The 17,883-nt window shown below is 36.2% G+C and overlaps 2 protein-coding genes across 2 annotated transcripts in view; one reads left to right on the forward strand and one right to left on the reverse strand.

Annotated features, from left to right (window-relative positions):
* The window catches only part of LOC118263251 (neprilysin-4), a 56,075-nt gene extending 40,594 nt beyond the window's left edge, over positions 1 to 15,481 (forward strand). Inside the window, exons 3-16 of the mRNA XM_050705569.1 lie at positions 2,779 to 2,921; positions 6,218 to 6,463; positions 7,107 to 7,309; positions 7,585 to 7,761; positions 8,082 to 8,189; positions 8,627 to 8,771; positions 9,170 to 9,384; positions 9,865 to 10,041; positions 10,517 to 10,679; positions 11,255 to 11,303; positions 11,467 to 11,534; positions 11,863 to 11,996; positions 14,012 to 14,182; positions 14,531 to 15,481. Of these exons, the coding sequence (XP_050561526.1) occupies positions 2,779 to 2,921; positions 6,218 to 6,463; positions 7,107 to 7,309; positions 7,585 to 7,761; positions 8,082 to 8,189; positions 8,627 to 8,771; positions 9,170 to 9,384; positions 9,865 to 10,041; positions 10,517 to 10,679; positions 11,255 to 11,303; positions 11,467 to 11,534; positions 11,863 to 11,996; positions 14,012 to 14,182; positions 14,531 to 14,707 (2,176 nt within the window). The 3' untranslated portion in view covers positions 14,708 to 15,481. The remainder of the gene's footprint in view (positions 1 to 2,778; positions 2,922 to 6,217; positions 6,464 to 7,106; positions 7,310 to 7,584; positions 7,762 to 8,081; positions 8,190 to 8,626; positions 8,772 to 9,169; positions 9,385 to 9,864; positions 10,042 to 10,516; positions 10,680 to 11,254; positions 11,304 to 11,466; positions 11,535 to 11,862; positions 11,997 to 14,011; positions 14,183 to 14,530) is intronic.
* LOC118263494 (probable U3 small nucleolar RNA-associated protein 11) lies at positions 15,477 to 17,694 on the reverse strand. Its single transcript, XM_035575526.2, has 4 exons — positions 17,371 to 17,694; positions 17,000 to 17,125; positions 16,394 to 16,585; positions 15,477 to 15,974 (listed from the first exon to the last, which is right to left on the reverse strand). The coding sequence occupies exons 1-4, from the start codon at positions 17,599 to 17,601 to the stop codon at positions 15,765 to 15,767; spliced, it is 759 nt and encodes a 252-aa protein (XP_035431419.2). The 5' UTR covers positions 17,602 to 17,694; the 3' UTR covers positions 15,477 to 15,764.
* Between the last annotated feature and the right edge of the window lie 189 nt (positions 17,695 to 17,883).

Here is a 17,883-nt window from a genome sequence, read left to right on the forward strand (position 1 = left end):
TCTATATTATAATTATATTTACATCACTTCTATTCGAGAAAACCTGCATATGGCCTTTGTTTACTGAAGACAAAAATCAATTCGGAAATCACTCATCATCTTCGTGAGTTATTGATAATCGGAAGATACTTACTTAAAATTTTAATACATATAATATTTTGGTTTCTCATTACATACGTAAATGGCATTGCAAAAACAAAAAATAATTTTATGCCATAATAAGAATGAAGTCGATAACTTCCTATAGAAGTAACTTATACAAATAATTTATGGGACGGCGAAATTTCCATACAGATTGCATTGCACTACGGATATTATACTCGATTCATAATATAGTTTTTACTGCCTGCAGGATATATAAGCGAAAAAAAATATTATTTAAAACCGAATAAATCAATAGTAGAATATCTTTTTACTTCGTAAAAAACCGAATAAATCAATCAACAGAGTAAATGATTTTTTACTTTTTTTTTAATTGCAAGAACAATACCCTACCTAAAGTCGGGTAATTAAAATATTAAAATGAAAAAAACCTAAAACAAGAAAGTCATCGTAAAATTTAAGCAGTCGGGACCCATTCTAAATATAAAGACAGAAATTCTAAATATGTGAGGGCACATACGGCTGGCTTTCCAGAATGGGTCCCGACTGCTTAAATTTTACGATGACTTTCTTGTTTTAGGGTTTTTTTCATTTTAATATTTTAAAGAAACGCAGTCGGGTTTTTTAGTTTTTTAAATTACTTTTTTTATTTTATTTTTTTTAGTTTTATTATTTTTTTTTATTTTGATATATCTAGGGTCACTCTCACAGTAAATACGAATCAAACGACCCCTATCGAGCGGAAATCCATCGAGTCGTTCAGGCTAGAGAGTGAGAAATATTCAAATTTGGCGCCAAAAATCCGCCATTTTGTTTTTTATTATTTTGATATATCCAGTGTCACTCTCACAGTAAATACGAATCCAACGACACCTCTCAAGTCAAAATCCATCAAGCCGTTTAGGCTAGAGAGTGAGAAATATTCGAATTTGGCGCCAAAAATCCGCCATTTTGTTTTTTTATTATTTTGATATATCCAGTGTCACTCTCACAGTAAATACGAATCTAACGATACCTCTCAAGTCAAAATCCATCAAGCCGTTTAGGCTGCAGAGCGTGCCAAACAATTATACATACATACATACATACATACATACATACATACATATATACATACATACATACATACACTCGAAAAACATAACCCTCCTTCTGGCGCAGTCGGGTAAAAATACGTTAAATATTTCATGTGTGATGATTTAACTGCTCATTTTATTGTAGGTATTGAAACGTTGAAATCATTTAATTTGGACTGTTACGGGTCTGCGCGTGGTCGTGTACCTACATGAATTTATAATTATTGTTTTTGTAAACGAACTTACGACATATGAAAAACCCAGGTGTATGATCACGTAAGCCATTAGAACGTTTAAAAAAGAAAAATAATATTTGTATATTGTTTAGGTACTGTAAGTAGCATTCTGCAAATATCCCTTTAAGAGGTTGTGTCTCATTGTTTGTATGTATGTGTGTATACTCGTACCTGTGAACTTGAGTGTGTACCTACTTGTGAGTAAACAAATTAATTAAGATTGTTGAAAAGTCTATCAACTCGTAGACATCAAGCATCTTCTCTTCTTCTAGACATTTTTTTCGAAATTGACTTCTAGAATCAAGAAACTGAATCCTTTCTTAAAATTACCACCACAACTCCAATTAATACGAGTATCATAAATACGAAAGTGAGTTTGTTTGTTTGTTACACTTTCACTGCTAAACAAATGAACACATTTTCGTGAAATTATAGCTATGATCTGAACGATAATTATGAACATCAAATAACACGATTCTAGCATTCCTCTACTCTCTTTCTTTTCTGTTTTTCGAAAATTCTAATGGTCAGTCGATTCATCCTAATGAATTTACAAAGATTAAAATGTAGGTAAAAAATAATTAATTGTTAGATACACTAAGTTCGCGTGTCCGATACGAATCTAAACTATAGGAAACACGGCACTACGTATTATCTATCGTGTAGAGAAAGTAATCTCACCATGTATGTAACTAAATACACTTCATGGTACTCTAGATAATTGCTAAATTGTTAATACTAACCCAGTAACTAGGTACATACTACTTATTGGAACTTTTATAGCCATAAATAGTGAAATATTGTGAGTGTCGGGCAAAGTATTACTGGGCTTTTTATTTCGAAAAATTTTCAGTAGTAGCACGGAGTCCGGAATTGTGCCCAGTACATGGCAACAGACTCACCCCCTTATCAAATGGGACTTAGAAAAAAATGGTGAAAAGTGGCTGTACATTGTATAGGGGAATTACGTGCCGTAATGTGCTTCCCTGCCTACTCCTTCCGGGATAAAAGGTGTGATGTTGACGTATTGTTAAAAGTATTAATACTTCTAGAAGTACGAGCCCCGATCTCAGGTCCAGCATATTTTTTCTCGGTACCTAGTAAATACCACAGTAATTAATCTGGCATGGCTTAAAACTTGTCGAATTCCTCTTCACACGATAATATGTCTCACGAACGTTATATAAATAATCGTGGAGCATGTTTCATATACCCATCATTATTTTGTGGAACACACAAAACGTTGTTCTGTGTGTGAATCCGAATACCCAGTCAATGCGCCAATCAAACCAGAAGCTAATGCGTTTTCCCATTTTCCTGTTTTCTACAGATTATTAAACAATATTATTTATCTTTATTTCCAGAGAACGCACAGTACGATGTTCGTCAGTGCTGATAGGAGCGCTGGGTATCTCCCTGATAGCTCTGGCAATCTACACAGCGGTGCTGGTGCTCACTGAGTACCGGAGTCCGAGGCCCTGTCTCAGTGAACAGTGTGTTGGGACTGGTAAGTGGGAGCATAACGATTTTACTTAATTACCTTCACTATTTAAGTATATCAGACGTAAGATGTTTGCTGCTTTTTAATTACTTAATATACTTTGAAATTATCAATTTCATTCACTACTTAGGTGATATACACCTTCATCACTACTTAGTGTACTTGATATACTTATATCAACCCCAAGACGTTTACTGCCAAACATAGGCGTGGCTAAAGATAATTATATACTTTAAAATGTCAAAATTAAATTGTAAGCCATTCTACCGATAAGGTAGTGAAGCTAGGAATCTATTTCTTACATTAGTAAATCTATTGGCTTCCAAAATTAGCCATCCAATCCAGAAACTTCTCTAGGAAACATAAAAAAAAACATCTGATTAGATTTCAATGCGTTAGGATAGGTAAGTATCTAATTTCACACCTAGTTACCTACGTTTTTATTACGTAAATCAGCTTATTTACCGTATAAGCAACTAATTAATTCTACGCGTGCGTTAATTATACTAAACGACAACAAACAAACCGCACAAACATCCCGCCATGATTAATTACAAAAAAAAAATAAGCCACAAGTAAACACATTACTATGCTATGGTAAAATGGCGGAGATTACCACATTTTACCATAGATTATAGATTTTCCATAACATTTGTCGCGACACGTGCAGACACATAATTTATAACACTTATATAGGGTAATAGTTTAATTACTCTAACAGCTAATTTACATATCAATATAATAATATCGACCGCAGAATGCTCTTCACGGAAGGATGCCTTCGTTTTTTATATAGCCATCACTCATAATTACTAATCTGCATGTTATTGCTATGTTAAAGTAATTAGGCGTCTCATTCACAATGCGTTAGTAATACATTTGCATATGCAAATGGTGTACACTGGTAGACTCATCCTTTTAGATTAGATTGCTATCGTATAGTAATTAGTTTTAACATGTCTTTGTCTAGAAATGAGCTGGGATAATAAGTAGAGCTATTTAGTTCTTTAGGTCCCAGTAAGAGGAATCTTCTCATCATTTTAAAATGTACGTTACATTGTTCTATTGAGTCGAAACTCTTAATTAATATATCTCAATTAGTATGGTGTTTGTTATTATAAGGATCGTGATCGTTGATACCCGTCGATGTCGTAATAGATTTATTTTTAAAACAATTTGGTACCTACCTATTAGTAGGACAGTTTAGATATGGCAGGAAATTATTTCTAGTACCTACCTAATTGGAGATATCTGCGTAACTTAGGGAAATGGAAGAAAAACGCTAGTGTTGATTTCAAACTAGTTTAAAGTTAATTGAATTACACAAGTAATTAGGTAGCTGTACCTAATCAATTGCCTCTTATGTAAAAGGCACGCTGTTATCTATTTCTTTCGAGTGTACTTATTTACAAATGAATCGTACTAATACCAATTGTACCAATTTAACGAACAAATACGTGTTTGTTCCGTGCGAGAATGCAACCCGCAAAATGTAACTTGTCGGTCGATCGCTTAACACTGTGCTAACGGTGTAATTTATTTATTTATTTATTTATTAGGACAACCAGTAGTTGTTACATTAGGAACATTAATTGTAACGCAATATCTAAGTTTCTATAATAGGTATCAATAAAATAAGATACGGGATGGGTATCACTATTATTTGCATAAATTAAAACGTAGATTATTCGTATTATGTTTACGTAACTTGTACCTACCTATTACTAGCATGTAAGGTAAAGATTAAATTACTCCACTTTCAAAGAACAACGCATTTAGTCCCTTTAATAATAATAACTATAAATTGTCGCATATAATTAAAAAATAAAACGCACGTTATGATTTAACCCCATGTAATTCTTACATCACTTATTTTGCAATCCACGTGCTAGGGATAACTGCGACACTTTGATGAGAAAATTGTCACACAATCTGCTACATATCAATTAGTTCTTTGTACTTATGTTTCACTTAAAACTTAGACGCACTTGATGACCAACTTATACATATAGGGTGTAACAAAAAGGGAGTATACATATGTGCACGGTTTCTAGATCACATAACAAACGATACGGGAAGGGTTTTTTAAACTCATGTTTTCATGGAACGAAGTTATGAATTTATAGTTATGAATCAAAATTAGGTAGATAGGTACTAGGCGATCAGATTTACAGAAGAAATGTTTCGTAATTAGCGAGTGACCCCTGTAATTAGTGTTGTGACACGTTTGTATGATTTAAAATCAAGAACCATGCAACATTAAGTATTTGGTAACTTTTTTTAAACATATTTTAAGCTGAAACTTTGTGTAGAGATTCTATTCAACCTGTATTCTTCAGCGTTTCTTGATGTATGTATATGGGTATTTTGTTACACGCTGTATAGTAGCTACATAGTATAGTACGCACGTGTTGGGGATAGCCAAAGATGCAAAATAATATCATGTTGTCGTTTGTTGATGAATTTTAAATTATTTTCTTGCATCAATAAAAACATTAGTCTTGGACGCCATCGCTTAGATTGTGTTTTGCTATCGTACCACAAAGATTATACAATGGATCCTTATTTATTTACTTCTAGTTTTAGTTTAAAAGTGTTATTGTTTATTATTGTTGGTGTACTGCATAACGGGTTTGTGCATACTGAGATTGAGTCGAAAGTTAGATCGGACAATGATATTGTAAAAAGATCTAACACTATTCAAGAGACAGGTTTGTGAATTTTAGTTTAAACTTCAAAATTTACATAGGACTTTATAACACAAATGGTGAAAAGTGGGTGTACATAGCGGTATTACTTGCCGTAATGTGCACCTCTGTCTACCCTTTCGGGGATAAAAGGCGTGACTTCTAAATTTTTTTTATAGGATTTTTAATGATTTTTATTTATATTGCAACGTCGTTAACACTCCATACGTCTAGTTTACGATCATCTAGATTATTGCAATAATTATTCAAGTAGTTAATTGCATTGACTGCATCATCTGTCGGTACTCGTGCGCAGGCGCTATCTAGTTACATAATCCTGTTGTTATTAAATATTGCGCATATTTATATGCATTCGAGGAGAAAGCTAGCCGGCTTCCTGATTTCCCCTCTCTCCGCGCGACATTGTAAACGATTATCTACCTATTTTAAATTCAATTATAATATTTTATTGATACTTTATGGTGATTAACGGTTGAAATTAACAACAGTAACTGATCTCAACCCAAAAACTAGAGTTTTTATTGAGATTATTTTATGAATTTAAATCTTAAAGTAATGATAGTTAAAAGCTACATTTGAATACTTCTTCCTCAGCTTCACGGATCCTGCAAGCCTTAAACAAAGATGTGGATCCCTGTACTGACTTCTACGAGTTCGCGTGTGGAGGCTGGATCAAACAGAACCCTGTGCCAGACTGGGCCACCTCCTGGGATCAGCTGGCGAAGCTTCGAGAACAGCTGGTCACCGATCTGAGGGATCTGCTTGAAGCCAAGGACGATGATGGATTACCACAGAGTGTGCTAAAAGCCAAGAGTCTTTATAGGACTTGTGTTAATACTGGTAAGTTTATAAGATGATATGTAATAATTAACTAGCAAAACCTGCGAACTCCGTTTCGCCACCAATGTTTATCCCTGTTTTCCTGCTCTTCTCTTGAAATTTTTCCTGTTTTCTTTGCTATAAACCTCACGGAGCTCAAGGCCGTTCCAACGAATGCAAAACTGTGGAAATCGGTTTGTGCGTTCTGGAGTTATAGCGTCAGGAAGGAAAACCCGATATTATTATTTTGAAACACATGACACAGCATGCAAAACATTAGTTCTTGGTTTGTTCAGTTGTTCCTATTGATGAGATTTTTCTCATTGTCAACCACTATTATGCAAAAGCCTCCGGACTTTTGTCATCAACATCAATCTTGACAGTCAGATAAAAGAAACAATAGGGTATTATCCTACTAGTCAAATTCAATACTTTTATCGAAATGTCAAAAACGTTACTATTCTATATATCGTATATCGTCATATTTTTTTGCGTCAAATAGCATACTTATTACGCAAAAAATAGCAAGAAAAATTTAATAAATAAGTATATCGTCAAATGAATGAATGAAAATACGATTATTTTGGGATATTTTATTATATTGAAATATCAAAATAATTTATTTTGACCTAGGAAACTACCCAATTACTTTTCAATTTTACAGAAAGACTAGAGGATGATGGCATCAAGCCGATTCAGAAAATCCTGCAGAAATTGGGTCTTCCACCGCGTCCTCCCACAGAGGTGTCTGCCAACTTCACATGGGAGGCAGTTGCGGGCAGGGGGCGAAGGAACCTGGGGCTGAATGTGCTGCTCAGCGTGCAGGTCGCTGAGGATGTTAGGAATACCAGCAGGAACCGCGTCGTGGTACGTTTGGCAGTTATGACTTAGTTTAACACATAGAATGCCGTGGTGGTCACCGGTGACCGATGTTAGCGGAAGATTTGCCTTCAACGGTTCAAAAGACTTAATATAGAGACAAGCATAGCTGTCTTAGTGTTTGGGAATAAGATCTAAAATCCATTGAAGATATTGTTTGCTATATTGGTGTGATTCCATACTCTATGGTCAGAAACTGTTACCTACTTATTTTAATTTTGCACCTTATGACACAGTGACCCAAAATACAATTTCGGTTGCAGATCGAGCAAGTATCCCCAGGGTTCAGCGACCGCTACCTGCTGCAGCCGGAGCAGTTCTCGCACGAGCTGGCGCAGTACCACAAGTACATCAGGTCCATGATCAGCATCGCCGACAACGAGACCGACGCCGAACAGTTTGCTGATGATATTGTCGACTTCAGCAAGAAATTGGCTAAGGTTAGTAGAAGTTGTATCTTTTTTTGCGGCGGAAAATCATCCAATGACTTCTCCCGCCTTGGGTGAGGCGAGAGGGAGTGTCAGACTCTTACTGACTAAAAACTACACCGTTTCTTCTCCTGCTTTAAGCCGGAGACCCGGTAAACCCGCTAGGTAGTCCGCAGCTCCGGATCGGACATCAGCCCTACTGGGCCCCGCCTGTAGAAGAAGTAATCTATTAAGTGTTTTTATCGGTTATACGAAAGTAGAGAAATCGTCTCGCATCGGAGTTCCTTAAACGATATCTTTTCAATTATCTAATCCTAGTCTACGTTTTTTAGATAATGACACCAGTGGAGGTGCGTCGCAGTGGTACTCATTTGTTCCACGAGGTCAGCGTACAGCAGCTGATCCAGGGCTCCAGCGGTGGGCCAGCGCAGTGGAAACAGGTGACAGTCTTACAAAATAATATGTTCAAGCTAATTCACAATGAGATTTAAGTTACACCAACTTAAATCTTAATGTGGTTGAAACATTACAACTAAGTTTAAACGTACTACTTAAGACTATAGATTTGCTGAGCCATTCTTCTACTAATTGATTATAATCTTCTAATAATTTAATTTTATTGTAACTTTCGTGAGATATTCTAAATTAATTATTATATGTTACGTGAGTAAGCCGATAACATATAATAATTTATTCTAATAGTCAAACGCCTAAGAAAACGCAACGTTTATGAAATACTCCAAGAAAGGTTTTACCAATGACAACACGACTTTGCACCCTTAGATTTTGATTTTCAGAAATATCCATAGCGGTGACAAACCGACAAGAGCTTGTGATAGATTAATTATTATTTATATTATGTTTTATCTCCAAATAGCACGACTGGGATCAATACCTGAAGCTGGTGTTCTCGAACACGAGCGTGGTGCTGCACCCGCACACGGACCGCGTCATCGTCATGGACCTGCCCTACCTGCAGAAACTGTCCGTGTTGCTGGTCGACACCAAGCCTGTTATCATTGGTGAGTCTTTTATTTATTGGATCGCTGCCAGTCGCCAATAAAAAAATCTCTATTCTATATCTGTTTGTATGTGTGTAATTAATGACACCACGGCCTCACAGAAAACCGAAGTGAAACAACGCTTGCGTTGTGTTTCGTTGTGTGAGTGAGGTTACCGGAGGCCCAATTCCCCCTTCCCAATCTTCCCCATCCCCATTCCCGAACAACAACCCTTAAATTCCTAACTCCTAAAAAGCCGGTAACGCACTTGTAAAGCCTCTGGTGTTTCAAGTGTCCATGGGCGGCGGCGATTGCTTACCATCAGGTAATACGTCTGCTCGATTACCGGCTTGTCAAAAAAAAAAAAAAGTGTTAGTGACCATGTTAGTTTAAAAACTTATAAATATTTGTATTTGCAGAACGTTTCCTCTGGTGGAGTGTGTTCTCGACGGTGGCTCCGATGACCCTGCGCGAGTTCCGCGACCTCGGGTTCGAGTTCTCGCGCGCCGTGTTCGGGCTGCAGCAGCGCACGCCGCGCTGGAAGAGCTGCACCGCCAACGTCAACGCCAACTTCGGAGTCGCGCTCAGCTACCTCTATGTCAAGAAGCACTTCGACTATACTAGTCGGCAGAAGGTAATGAAATGTTTACTAAGTTAAAGTGTCTTGAAATTGTGTTTCAGTTTGTCTAAATATCATTACGATCATAATAATGTGATTCTTAATTAATTGTAATTATCATATTTCGAGGCCAAGGAATCATGTTTTGCAAAGGATACATGTAACGCACCGTAGCGCGTAGCGTCTAGGCCTAAGATTGCTACGCCATTAATACATGTAGCAATCGTAGGCGTAGACGTGCTACGTCGTAGCTCATTTTTAGGGTGTTCCGTTTTAATCAATCAGTCATGTATTTGGCTATTTTCATTGTACTAACCCTACCTACTTATTGAAAACCGATTTCTAGGGAATAGAGAGAAAACATAGTATGTATTTCTTTTTTTATTACAGCGACACGACATTTTATAAACTAAATTAGAATTGATCAATATAAATTATGTATTATGTATTATATAGACTGTATTATAATTATACTTACCTACTGATTCTCTTCAGGCTATCGAGATGGTGGAAGACGTGCGCGAGGCGTTCGCTGCAGCAGTAGTATCCCTGGACTGGATGGACTCCACGACGCGGCTGAAGACGCTGGACAAGCTGAAGGCCATCCGCAACTTCGTCGGCTTCCCCGCCTGGCTGCTCACCCATGAACAACTCGATAAACATTATAAACACGTTAGTTCTTTTCTTTTTCTCTTCTTCTCAAATTCTTATGTGCCTTAGCATAAGGTCTAGAATGGTCTACTATACTAGAACTAGATTATGGTTTGGTCCTTAGGTCATTTTATGTAACTCACTGACAATAAAAGGGCCTTATAATGTTAAGAAAAAAATGAGATCTGTCGAACTTAGATCGAAAATTACCGAGTCCATAATATTTTCAATTGTCATGCTTGATTATTTAGCTAACAGACCTCAGTACGAATTTGCTTTACGTTTAAAGTTATCGAAACGAGAACACGTTCGGCGCTCTGATTGGCGGGCTCGAATAAACCAACCAATCAGAGCCCCGAGTGTGATCTCGTTTCGATATACGTAAAGCAAACTCATACTAAAGATACCGTATTATTTTTCATCCTACAAAGTATAAAACATTATTTTCTCTCTTAATTTTGATTAAACTTCAGTTAACCAATATCTTCGATTTCAGGCGGAGGTAGTGGAAGGCAATTTGTTCGAAACGTACCTGAAGCTCACGTTCGCAGCGGTGAAGAAGTCGCTGGAGTCGCTGCGAGAGAAGCCAGACAGGAACCGATGGGTGGCCACCGCTACTACTGTTAATGCATTCTATTCCGCCACCCTGAACTCTGTCAGTGAGTATCGTACATTTTTTATTCATAGATTAGATTTAGATTTCAGCCATGATCGTCCCACTGCAGGGCAAAGGCCTCCCTACCTTCCTTCCACTCCTCTCTGTTTAAAGCTTTTTGCGGCCAATCCTTATCATAGATGTTGATTTCGTCCCGCCATCTCTTTTTGGGCCTGCCGCGACGTCTGTGGACGTTGAGCGGGGTCCACTCAGTAGTAAGTTTTGCCCACCGACTATCATAACCTATCAATATTTTAATAATAACTATCGTGAGACATACTAAATTAATTAAAAATCATGGTGGTAATGTGTGAGTAACACATTATTAATGCCTGCCACCTACTAGCTACAGTAGGCTGCGCGACGTCGCCGCGTCTGCGCACGCTGCTCATGATTAAAAGTCCCTCTGTGACTCGAAACTAGTAGAGCTTTTCTCAATTAATAATACGTGAGTAAACCGTGATTTTTAGTTAATTTACGATATTTGGCTAATATCGTATTTGGTGATGATGATGATGAAGCCCACGATGAGTACTTGCACCTTACGGTTCGTTGTCTGACCAAACAATATTTTTCCAGCGTTCCCTGCCGGTATACTGCAACCACCCTTCTATGGCAATGGAATTGAGTGAGTACCTTGTACATTTGTTACCTAAGTTTTTTTATATACATAATAATATAGGTACAGTAAAGTAGTCATACACAGTGATCATCGTATATATTTCAAAGTTCAGAGTCTACTACTATACCTAGTATATTTTCGTTTACGAATTATAAATAATTTGTTTCAGAGCGATTAACTACGGATCCATTGGTGCCATAATGGGACATGAGGTCACTCACGGGTTCGACGATCAAGGTAGAGTATTAGTTAAACAATTTATGACTTTTACATTCCGAAATCCAAGAAGTCTTATAAAATAACATCGGTACATGAGTTTAAAAATATTTTTATTAATTTTACACTGCATCTGCCTGTTCGCATTGAACTTAGAAACTGATGAACAGATATTTTTATGTGGATTACACCAAGAGATAGTCAATTTTGTGGAAGGTTTGTTTGTGTACCGCTAATGAAGCTGTAGATATAGAGCGGATTGAGTAAAAAGTAGCTTGATATTATTACCTGAATTTAAACATAATCTCTTATAACACTTCAATCTTCTAACTTTGTATGGTGTTATCAGGTCGTCGTTACGACGAGGAGGGCAACCTGAAGCAGTGGTGGTCGGCGGCGACGCTGGAGCACTACCACAGCAAGGTGCAGTGCATCATCGACCAGTACAGCAAGTACCACATGCCGCAACTGCCCAACTATACCGTGAGTACTATATTTCAATAAATACATAGGGTAGACTGGGGGCCAACGTAACACATTTTGTTTGACGGGCTCTGGCGTAAAATCTATTTATTTTTAATAAAATGAATTAGTGAATTTAGGTACTTTGGTTATTCATTTAAAGTATTTTCTACTCGTAGTGGACTAATGTTATAAACGAAGCCTAAAAATTGAGTTAGATCTTAAGGCGGGCGATTGTTACAATTGTACCCATCGTGTGGTCAATTGTAACAAAAGATTTTTATGAAATAAAACACAAGTGGGTTAAGTAGGAATACTCGAAGTAATTTTTAATTGCAGTCTTATCAGTTATGAATCAGTATTTAATCACAAAATTGCAAGTTATTTCTTTAAATATTTAAACTGAACACAATTATATTTGAACTAGAAGCACATAGCTATTCTGGCTTTATTCAACAAATAAAAGCGATATTTATTTGACAAATTAAAATGATTAGCCTTATTATTCGTTTTAAGTTTGGTAATAGCTCTGTAACATTTATAAAATACGAAATAAACAACGTTTTTCTATTTGTATGGTGTTACAATTGTCCACTGTTACAAATATCCCCATTTACGTGACTCATTAAATTATTTAATATTTAATTTACATGAAATTATTACAATCTAGAAATAAACTAAAACTCTGCTAAAACAAACATAAGAACTCAAGTTGAAAAAAGTAATGACAAAAGAGAATATTAATAAAAACTAATCACTTTCGCAATTGTGACAGATATAATTTGCTTCTTGTGCTGTACATACACTCCTCATGTGCCCACATTTTGCATTGAGTGCACTGTATCCAGATCTCATTCGGTCGGCTGGCGCTGTAAGGTTCTATAAAAACAAGACAAAACCACTCTTCGGCAGTGTAGGTCTATGTCAAATTCAACTATATTTTTAGTTGTCTCTTTTTGCTGCTCTCCCTTTCGTATTCCTTTGCCCTTTCCATAATCCCGACCTTTTGTACTATCCGCACTAAAATTATTTCTAATTTGTTTTGCTTTTTTCCTTGTTTCTGCTTCTCTACGTATAGCTTCTTTTTCTGGGGTATCTGTATATATTGCAACCTTCCTTTTCCAATTTCCAAAGTTGGACACGTGGACAATTGTAACACGAGGACAATTGTAACGTTTCAATTGTCCCCGTCGTCAGTGGTACAACTGTCCGTAATACACAATCTATGGGAAAATTTAAATAACTAATACTATACTGAATATTAACCAATAAACATTAGGCTACGCAAAATACAATAGCTCAGATGGCGACTTAATGAAAAATCTCGAGAGAATATCGATAATTTAAGTAGATATTACACAATTAATTAGTACGAAAAACTTACTTTGGTGCTGCAGAAATAAAATTTCGTCGTTAACACGTGAAGTTTCGCAACTCGTGCGCCACTATCTAGTGAGCAGGTCCGGACCTATCCTGCGCGTATTCAGGCTCAGAGCACACATGCGTTAATGGCTTAATAGTCAAAATATCGCCAATGTTACAATTGTCCACTGTTACTACTGCCCCCAGTCTCCCCTAATTATAAATCTAAAGCAAGTAGGACGTAGGTAAACATACAGTAGAGATTCTTGCTTGTTTTTAAATCTATAGGACTAAAGAGAAACTGCCGCTGCCTGTAAGTTTTTGTGTCTCATAATACATATTATAAAGGCAACTCACGGTTGGATGCCCAACCGTCGGAACGTCTGTAGCAATGTCGTTGTAGTTGCTATGTTGGATCCGATATGGAAGTATGGATATATGATGTAAAGCGATCGTGTCGAACCAAATCGGAACGTCTGTTAACAACCCTAAAGTTATCTCGTAGCGTTGATGAAGTAGATTTAAATGCTTTTATAACAATACATCAATACCGAAAAAATGTAATGCAGACTGGAATAGCTCTTCGTACCAGCGGGTTACATTGACGATTATGCACAGAACGCACCATGTTAATTTCATAAAGCTGAAGCATTATTTAAACACATTTGTTGCAGGTGCACGGGTTCAACACGCAGGGCGAGAATATCGCGGACAACGGCGGGCTGCGCGCCGCCCTGCGCGCGTACTCGCTGCTGGGGGCGCGCGCCCCGCTCGAGCGCCGCGTGTCGCTGCCCGGCCTGCCCGACTACAAGCCGCACCAACTCTTCTTCTTAGGGTTCGCACAGGTAATACTCACAATATTATAAGTTATCATTGAAGTTATTAGTCTGGTATTATTCTTAAGATTTATGATAATTAATGTATTGGTAGGTATTAACAAAACTTTAGCTCTTCCTTCCACTTGCGTCGAAGATATTATTGATGAGTGTGGTGGTTCAATGTCGTGGTGGAAGATTTTTCCACCTTATTTTGTATCTGGCGATGAATCTATTGCTTTAAATTATATACAATTTAGTCATGAATTGGTTCGAATGAGCTCGACTAGTTTCGAACTACAACAGGAGCTCATAAACTGAAAAATAGCAGACAATTTGACATCAATTTACTGTAAATTCTTAATTAATTTCTAACAGATATGGTGCGGCAACTCAACAGTAGGCGCTTTAAAATCGAAAATGGTGGAAGGCGTCCACAGTCCGAACAAGATCCGAGTTATCGGCACCCTGAGCAACTCCAAGGAGTTTGCGGAGGCCTGGAGCTGTCCCCTCGGGTCGCCGATGAACCCGGAACACAAGTGCGTGCTCTGGTGACACTGTGATTTAGCTATAGGACTACCAAAGACTTCTAGATTACCTAAAGTTACCGCCTTAGGGTTTACGTACAAGTTTTATATTGCGATGCACTCTTGATATTATGTGATGGAACTTTTTTATGCTAAGCTAAGTAGTCATTCGTTATGTTAAAAACGTGATTGTGCTGTGTTACTGTGTGATTAACTTATGACTTGTATACTGATTGACTTTTTAGAGACTGGTAGAAAACAAAATAAATATGGATCTATTTCAAATATAGAATGTTTTGTTTTCTTTATTCAAATTCAATTCGTAGAGAAGTAGACAAAGCGTTCTATGTTTTAAAAAGTAGGTTGATTAAATTTGTTTATGACTATTTTGAAGAAATGTGACTTTTGTATTTGTGTTTTATGTTAAGAAAGGGCTGAACTTTTACTCATTGAATGAGAAGGAAATCGAAGCTGTTGACTATCAGTTAATGTTACCCATAAATTAGTTAATTTTATAATAGGTATTGTAATTAGATTTAAGTTATGTGTTTTTCTAAGCTATAGTTTTAATGACATTAATACATTTCTTAATCAAACTTAAAACATATTTTTACTTCATAATTAGAAGTTAAAATATATTCTAAGTTCAACCAATAATAATGTCCAAATGATATTATTTAATTCATTGTCCATTTTGAATTTGTAACTAATATCATTATATCGCGCAATAACTGGAGTGCATCTATTAACATAGTGAACAAAAATTATTTATTATGAACAAATTAAAAAGAAATCGATATTACTTAACGACTTTTATTTCTTGTTTAGGAAAATTATTTCAATGTAACAATGCAATTACCAACCAATAATCCAAGTTTCAACATTTGGCAACACATCATAACATGACTTCTGTAGATAATAGACAACGTTTTTGCAGTATGGGACCTCTAGATAGCAAATAGATGGTTTGTAACCATCGACACTCCCCATTTTTGAAGTGTCATGCATTATGTTAAAGGGAAACCCATTTTTGACATCTCCTCTTTATAAATTACATAAAGCAATTATGTACCTATTTTACTCAGTTACTTCTTCCTCATATACTGAAACTGATACACAGGAGCAGAACTTTTAGTACCAGGTTTTAACCTCCTTGGTTTCATGATCTTAACATCCTGTAGGTGACGCTTCAACTCCATTTTCTGCTGTATAACTGTCAACTCCTTCTCCCTCTCTATCCTCTTTGATAACTCACTGTAGATCTTCTGTTTTTTCTTCTTCATTGATTCTAGGGCCTGAAAGAGAGATTTGTGGTTAGATTTGTGATGTTTAAACATATTTAACTGTTTGGTTTGGTATAACTTCTTGTAAGACTTTATGATGCAAGCAACAAAAGCCTCACTTTTAGTTAATAAAAGAACCTTTGGTACAAAATATTCTCAGTATTGTACCCAGTATACGGCAATAGGATAGGCACACCCTGTATTACATGGGACTAATAACACATTGTACAATGGCATTACATGCTGTAATGTGCACCTCTGCCTACCTTTTCAGGGATAAACGGTAAACAAAATATTCTCAGTAATAAATGATACCCAATTCAACAAAGAATTAAAGTATTATATAAAGAATTTTTGTAATCTTTACAAACGGAAAGCGTATAAAATACAAATTAATCATAACTAATGAAGAATAAATAAATGAAACTTACCTCATCACTAATATCCGGCAGAGTAATTTTATCCAGATCAGAGAGGCGAGGCCTATTGGACTTTCTACCCAATAGAGCAGGATGTGTGTCCAGTCTCTTTGCCAGGTCAAACTCCTTCTCTTCTCCCTCTTCTACAAAGAATGTGTGTGTGTTTGGAGTCACCTCTGCTACATCTGACATGTGGAGCTGAGCCTGCGGAACAGAATTTGGAATTAAGTAGGGTTAGATGACTAAAATGGTAAGTAGAATAAAGAATAAGATTCTGTAAGTCAAATATTCATTAATAATTACTACATTACATTAAAATGTACTGAAAAATATAAATAATGTTTATTGTGTACAAAATTTTTGGGATCCAATAAATGTGAGCCTAACGAACCTTATTGAGTTTTTTGTAAATTATGACATGATTGGAAAAGCTTAAATAGGTACTTTCAAAATCTCAACAAATAAAGAAATAAATAATTGTTTGTCAGTCTGTCCATCAGTGAAGCTTGTGCTTAGCACTAAGTAATTAGAAATTACAAAGCCACACAAACATAGCAAGGAAATCATGTTTTTCATGGTAGTCTTGTCGGAAGTATCAGAAACTGTTTACATAGGTACCTGTAGCCGGTTAATGCTGCGGCTTTCAATGGTTCTCTTCATATTGATATACTTGAGGTCCTGTGTCTGCATCAACTTCACCTGCTCTTTGCTGTGCTCGTCCTCCTTCTCAACTTCATGATGCTCCTACATAGACAAATAATAAAGACTTTAATAGAGATTTAAAAATAACATATTGAAATTATACATTTTAAGGTTATGTTTACAAAATAAAACTTGAAATATCGTGTACTTATAAATGTATGAGTAAAAGGCAGATAATAGATATTCTACATTTTAAATAAGGAATGTACGTTTAAGCATTTATAAAATCAATTTGTTGGCTTGTAAATATAACACGAATGTATTAACGGTATACACAATAAACTCACCCCATCTTTCACTCTAGAATTGATCATATGAAAGTAGAACTCATCGGGATTTTTGTCCAGAGTCCTCTTCCTTAAAAGCTTAAGAGTTTCCCCCTTTTCATGGTAATCATCAGCTCGTTTCTTATAATCTTTCTTCTTCTCAAGTAAACCTAAATGTTTTCTAGCTTCTGGCTGGTGACGTTCTTTATGCGTCTTTTGGTTGGCCTTAGCGGCCTTCTTCCACGAAGACATGGTTTATAAGATGTGTTTTAATAATTTATTTAATAAAACTTCGTTATTTCGTGTGAATTTACTGTATCAACATAACCTATCCACGTGTTCTTGACAAGTGACAATTCACAATCATTAACTGTCAATGCCAACTGTCAAATAATGACTGACAAAATGTGGTCGGATACATTCACAATCTCAATTATTTTAGGGAGATATTTTTAAAACAATTTTGTATTCTAAAGAATTAAATTAATAAAATAATAGCAATGAAATAAGATTTGCGAGAACTTCACAAAAATA

This window comes from Spodoptera frugiperda, chromosome 27 (genome assembly GCF_023101765.2).
Source record: "Spodoptera frugiperda isolate SF20-4 chromosome 27, AGI-APGP_CSIRO_Sfru_2.0, whole genome shotgun sequence".
Taxonomy (NCBI): Eukaryota; Metazoa; Arthropoda; class Insecta; order Lepidoptera; family Noctuidae; genus Spodoptera; species Spodoptera frugiperda.

Coding starts and splice junctions, on each gene's coding strand:
- LOC118263494 (XM_035575526.2), bottom strand. CDS start 17,601: ATGTCTTCGTGGAAGAAGGCCGCTAAGGCCAACCAAAAGACGCATAAA. Junction 17,126..17,370: donor ATTCTAGAGTGAAAGATGGG/GTGAGTTTATTG, acceptor TTGTCTATGTAG/GAGCATCATGAAGTTGAGAA. Junction 15,975..16,393: donor TGCCGGATATTAGTGATGAG/GTAAGTTTCATT, acceptor TCTCTCTTTCAG/GCCCTAGAATCAATGAAGAA.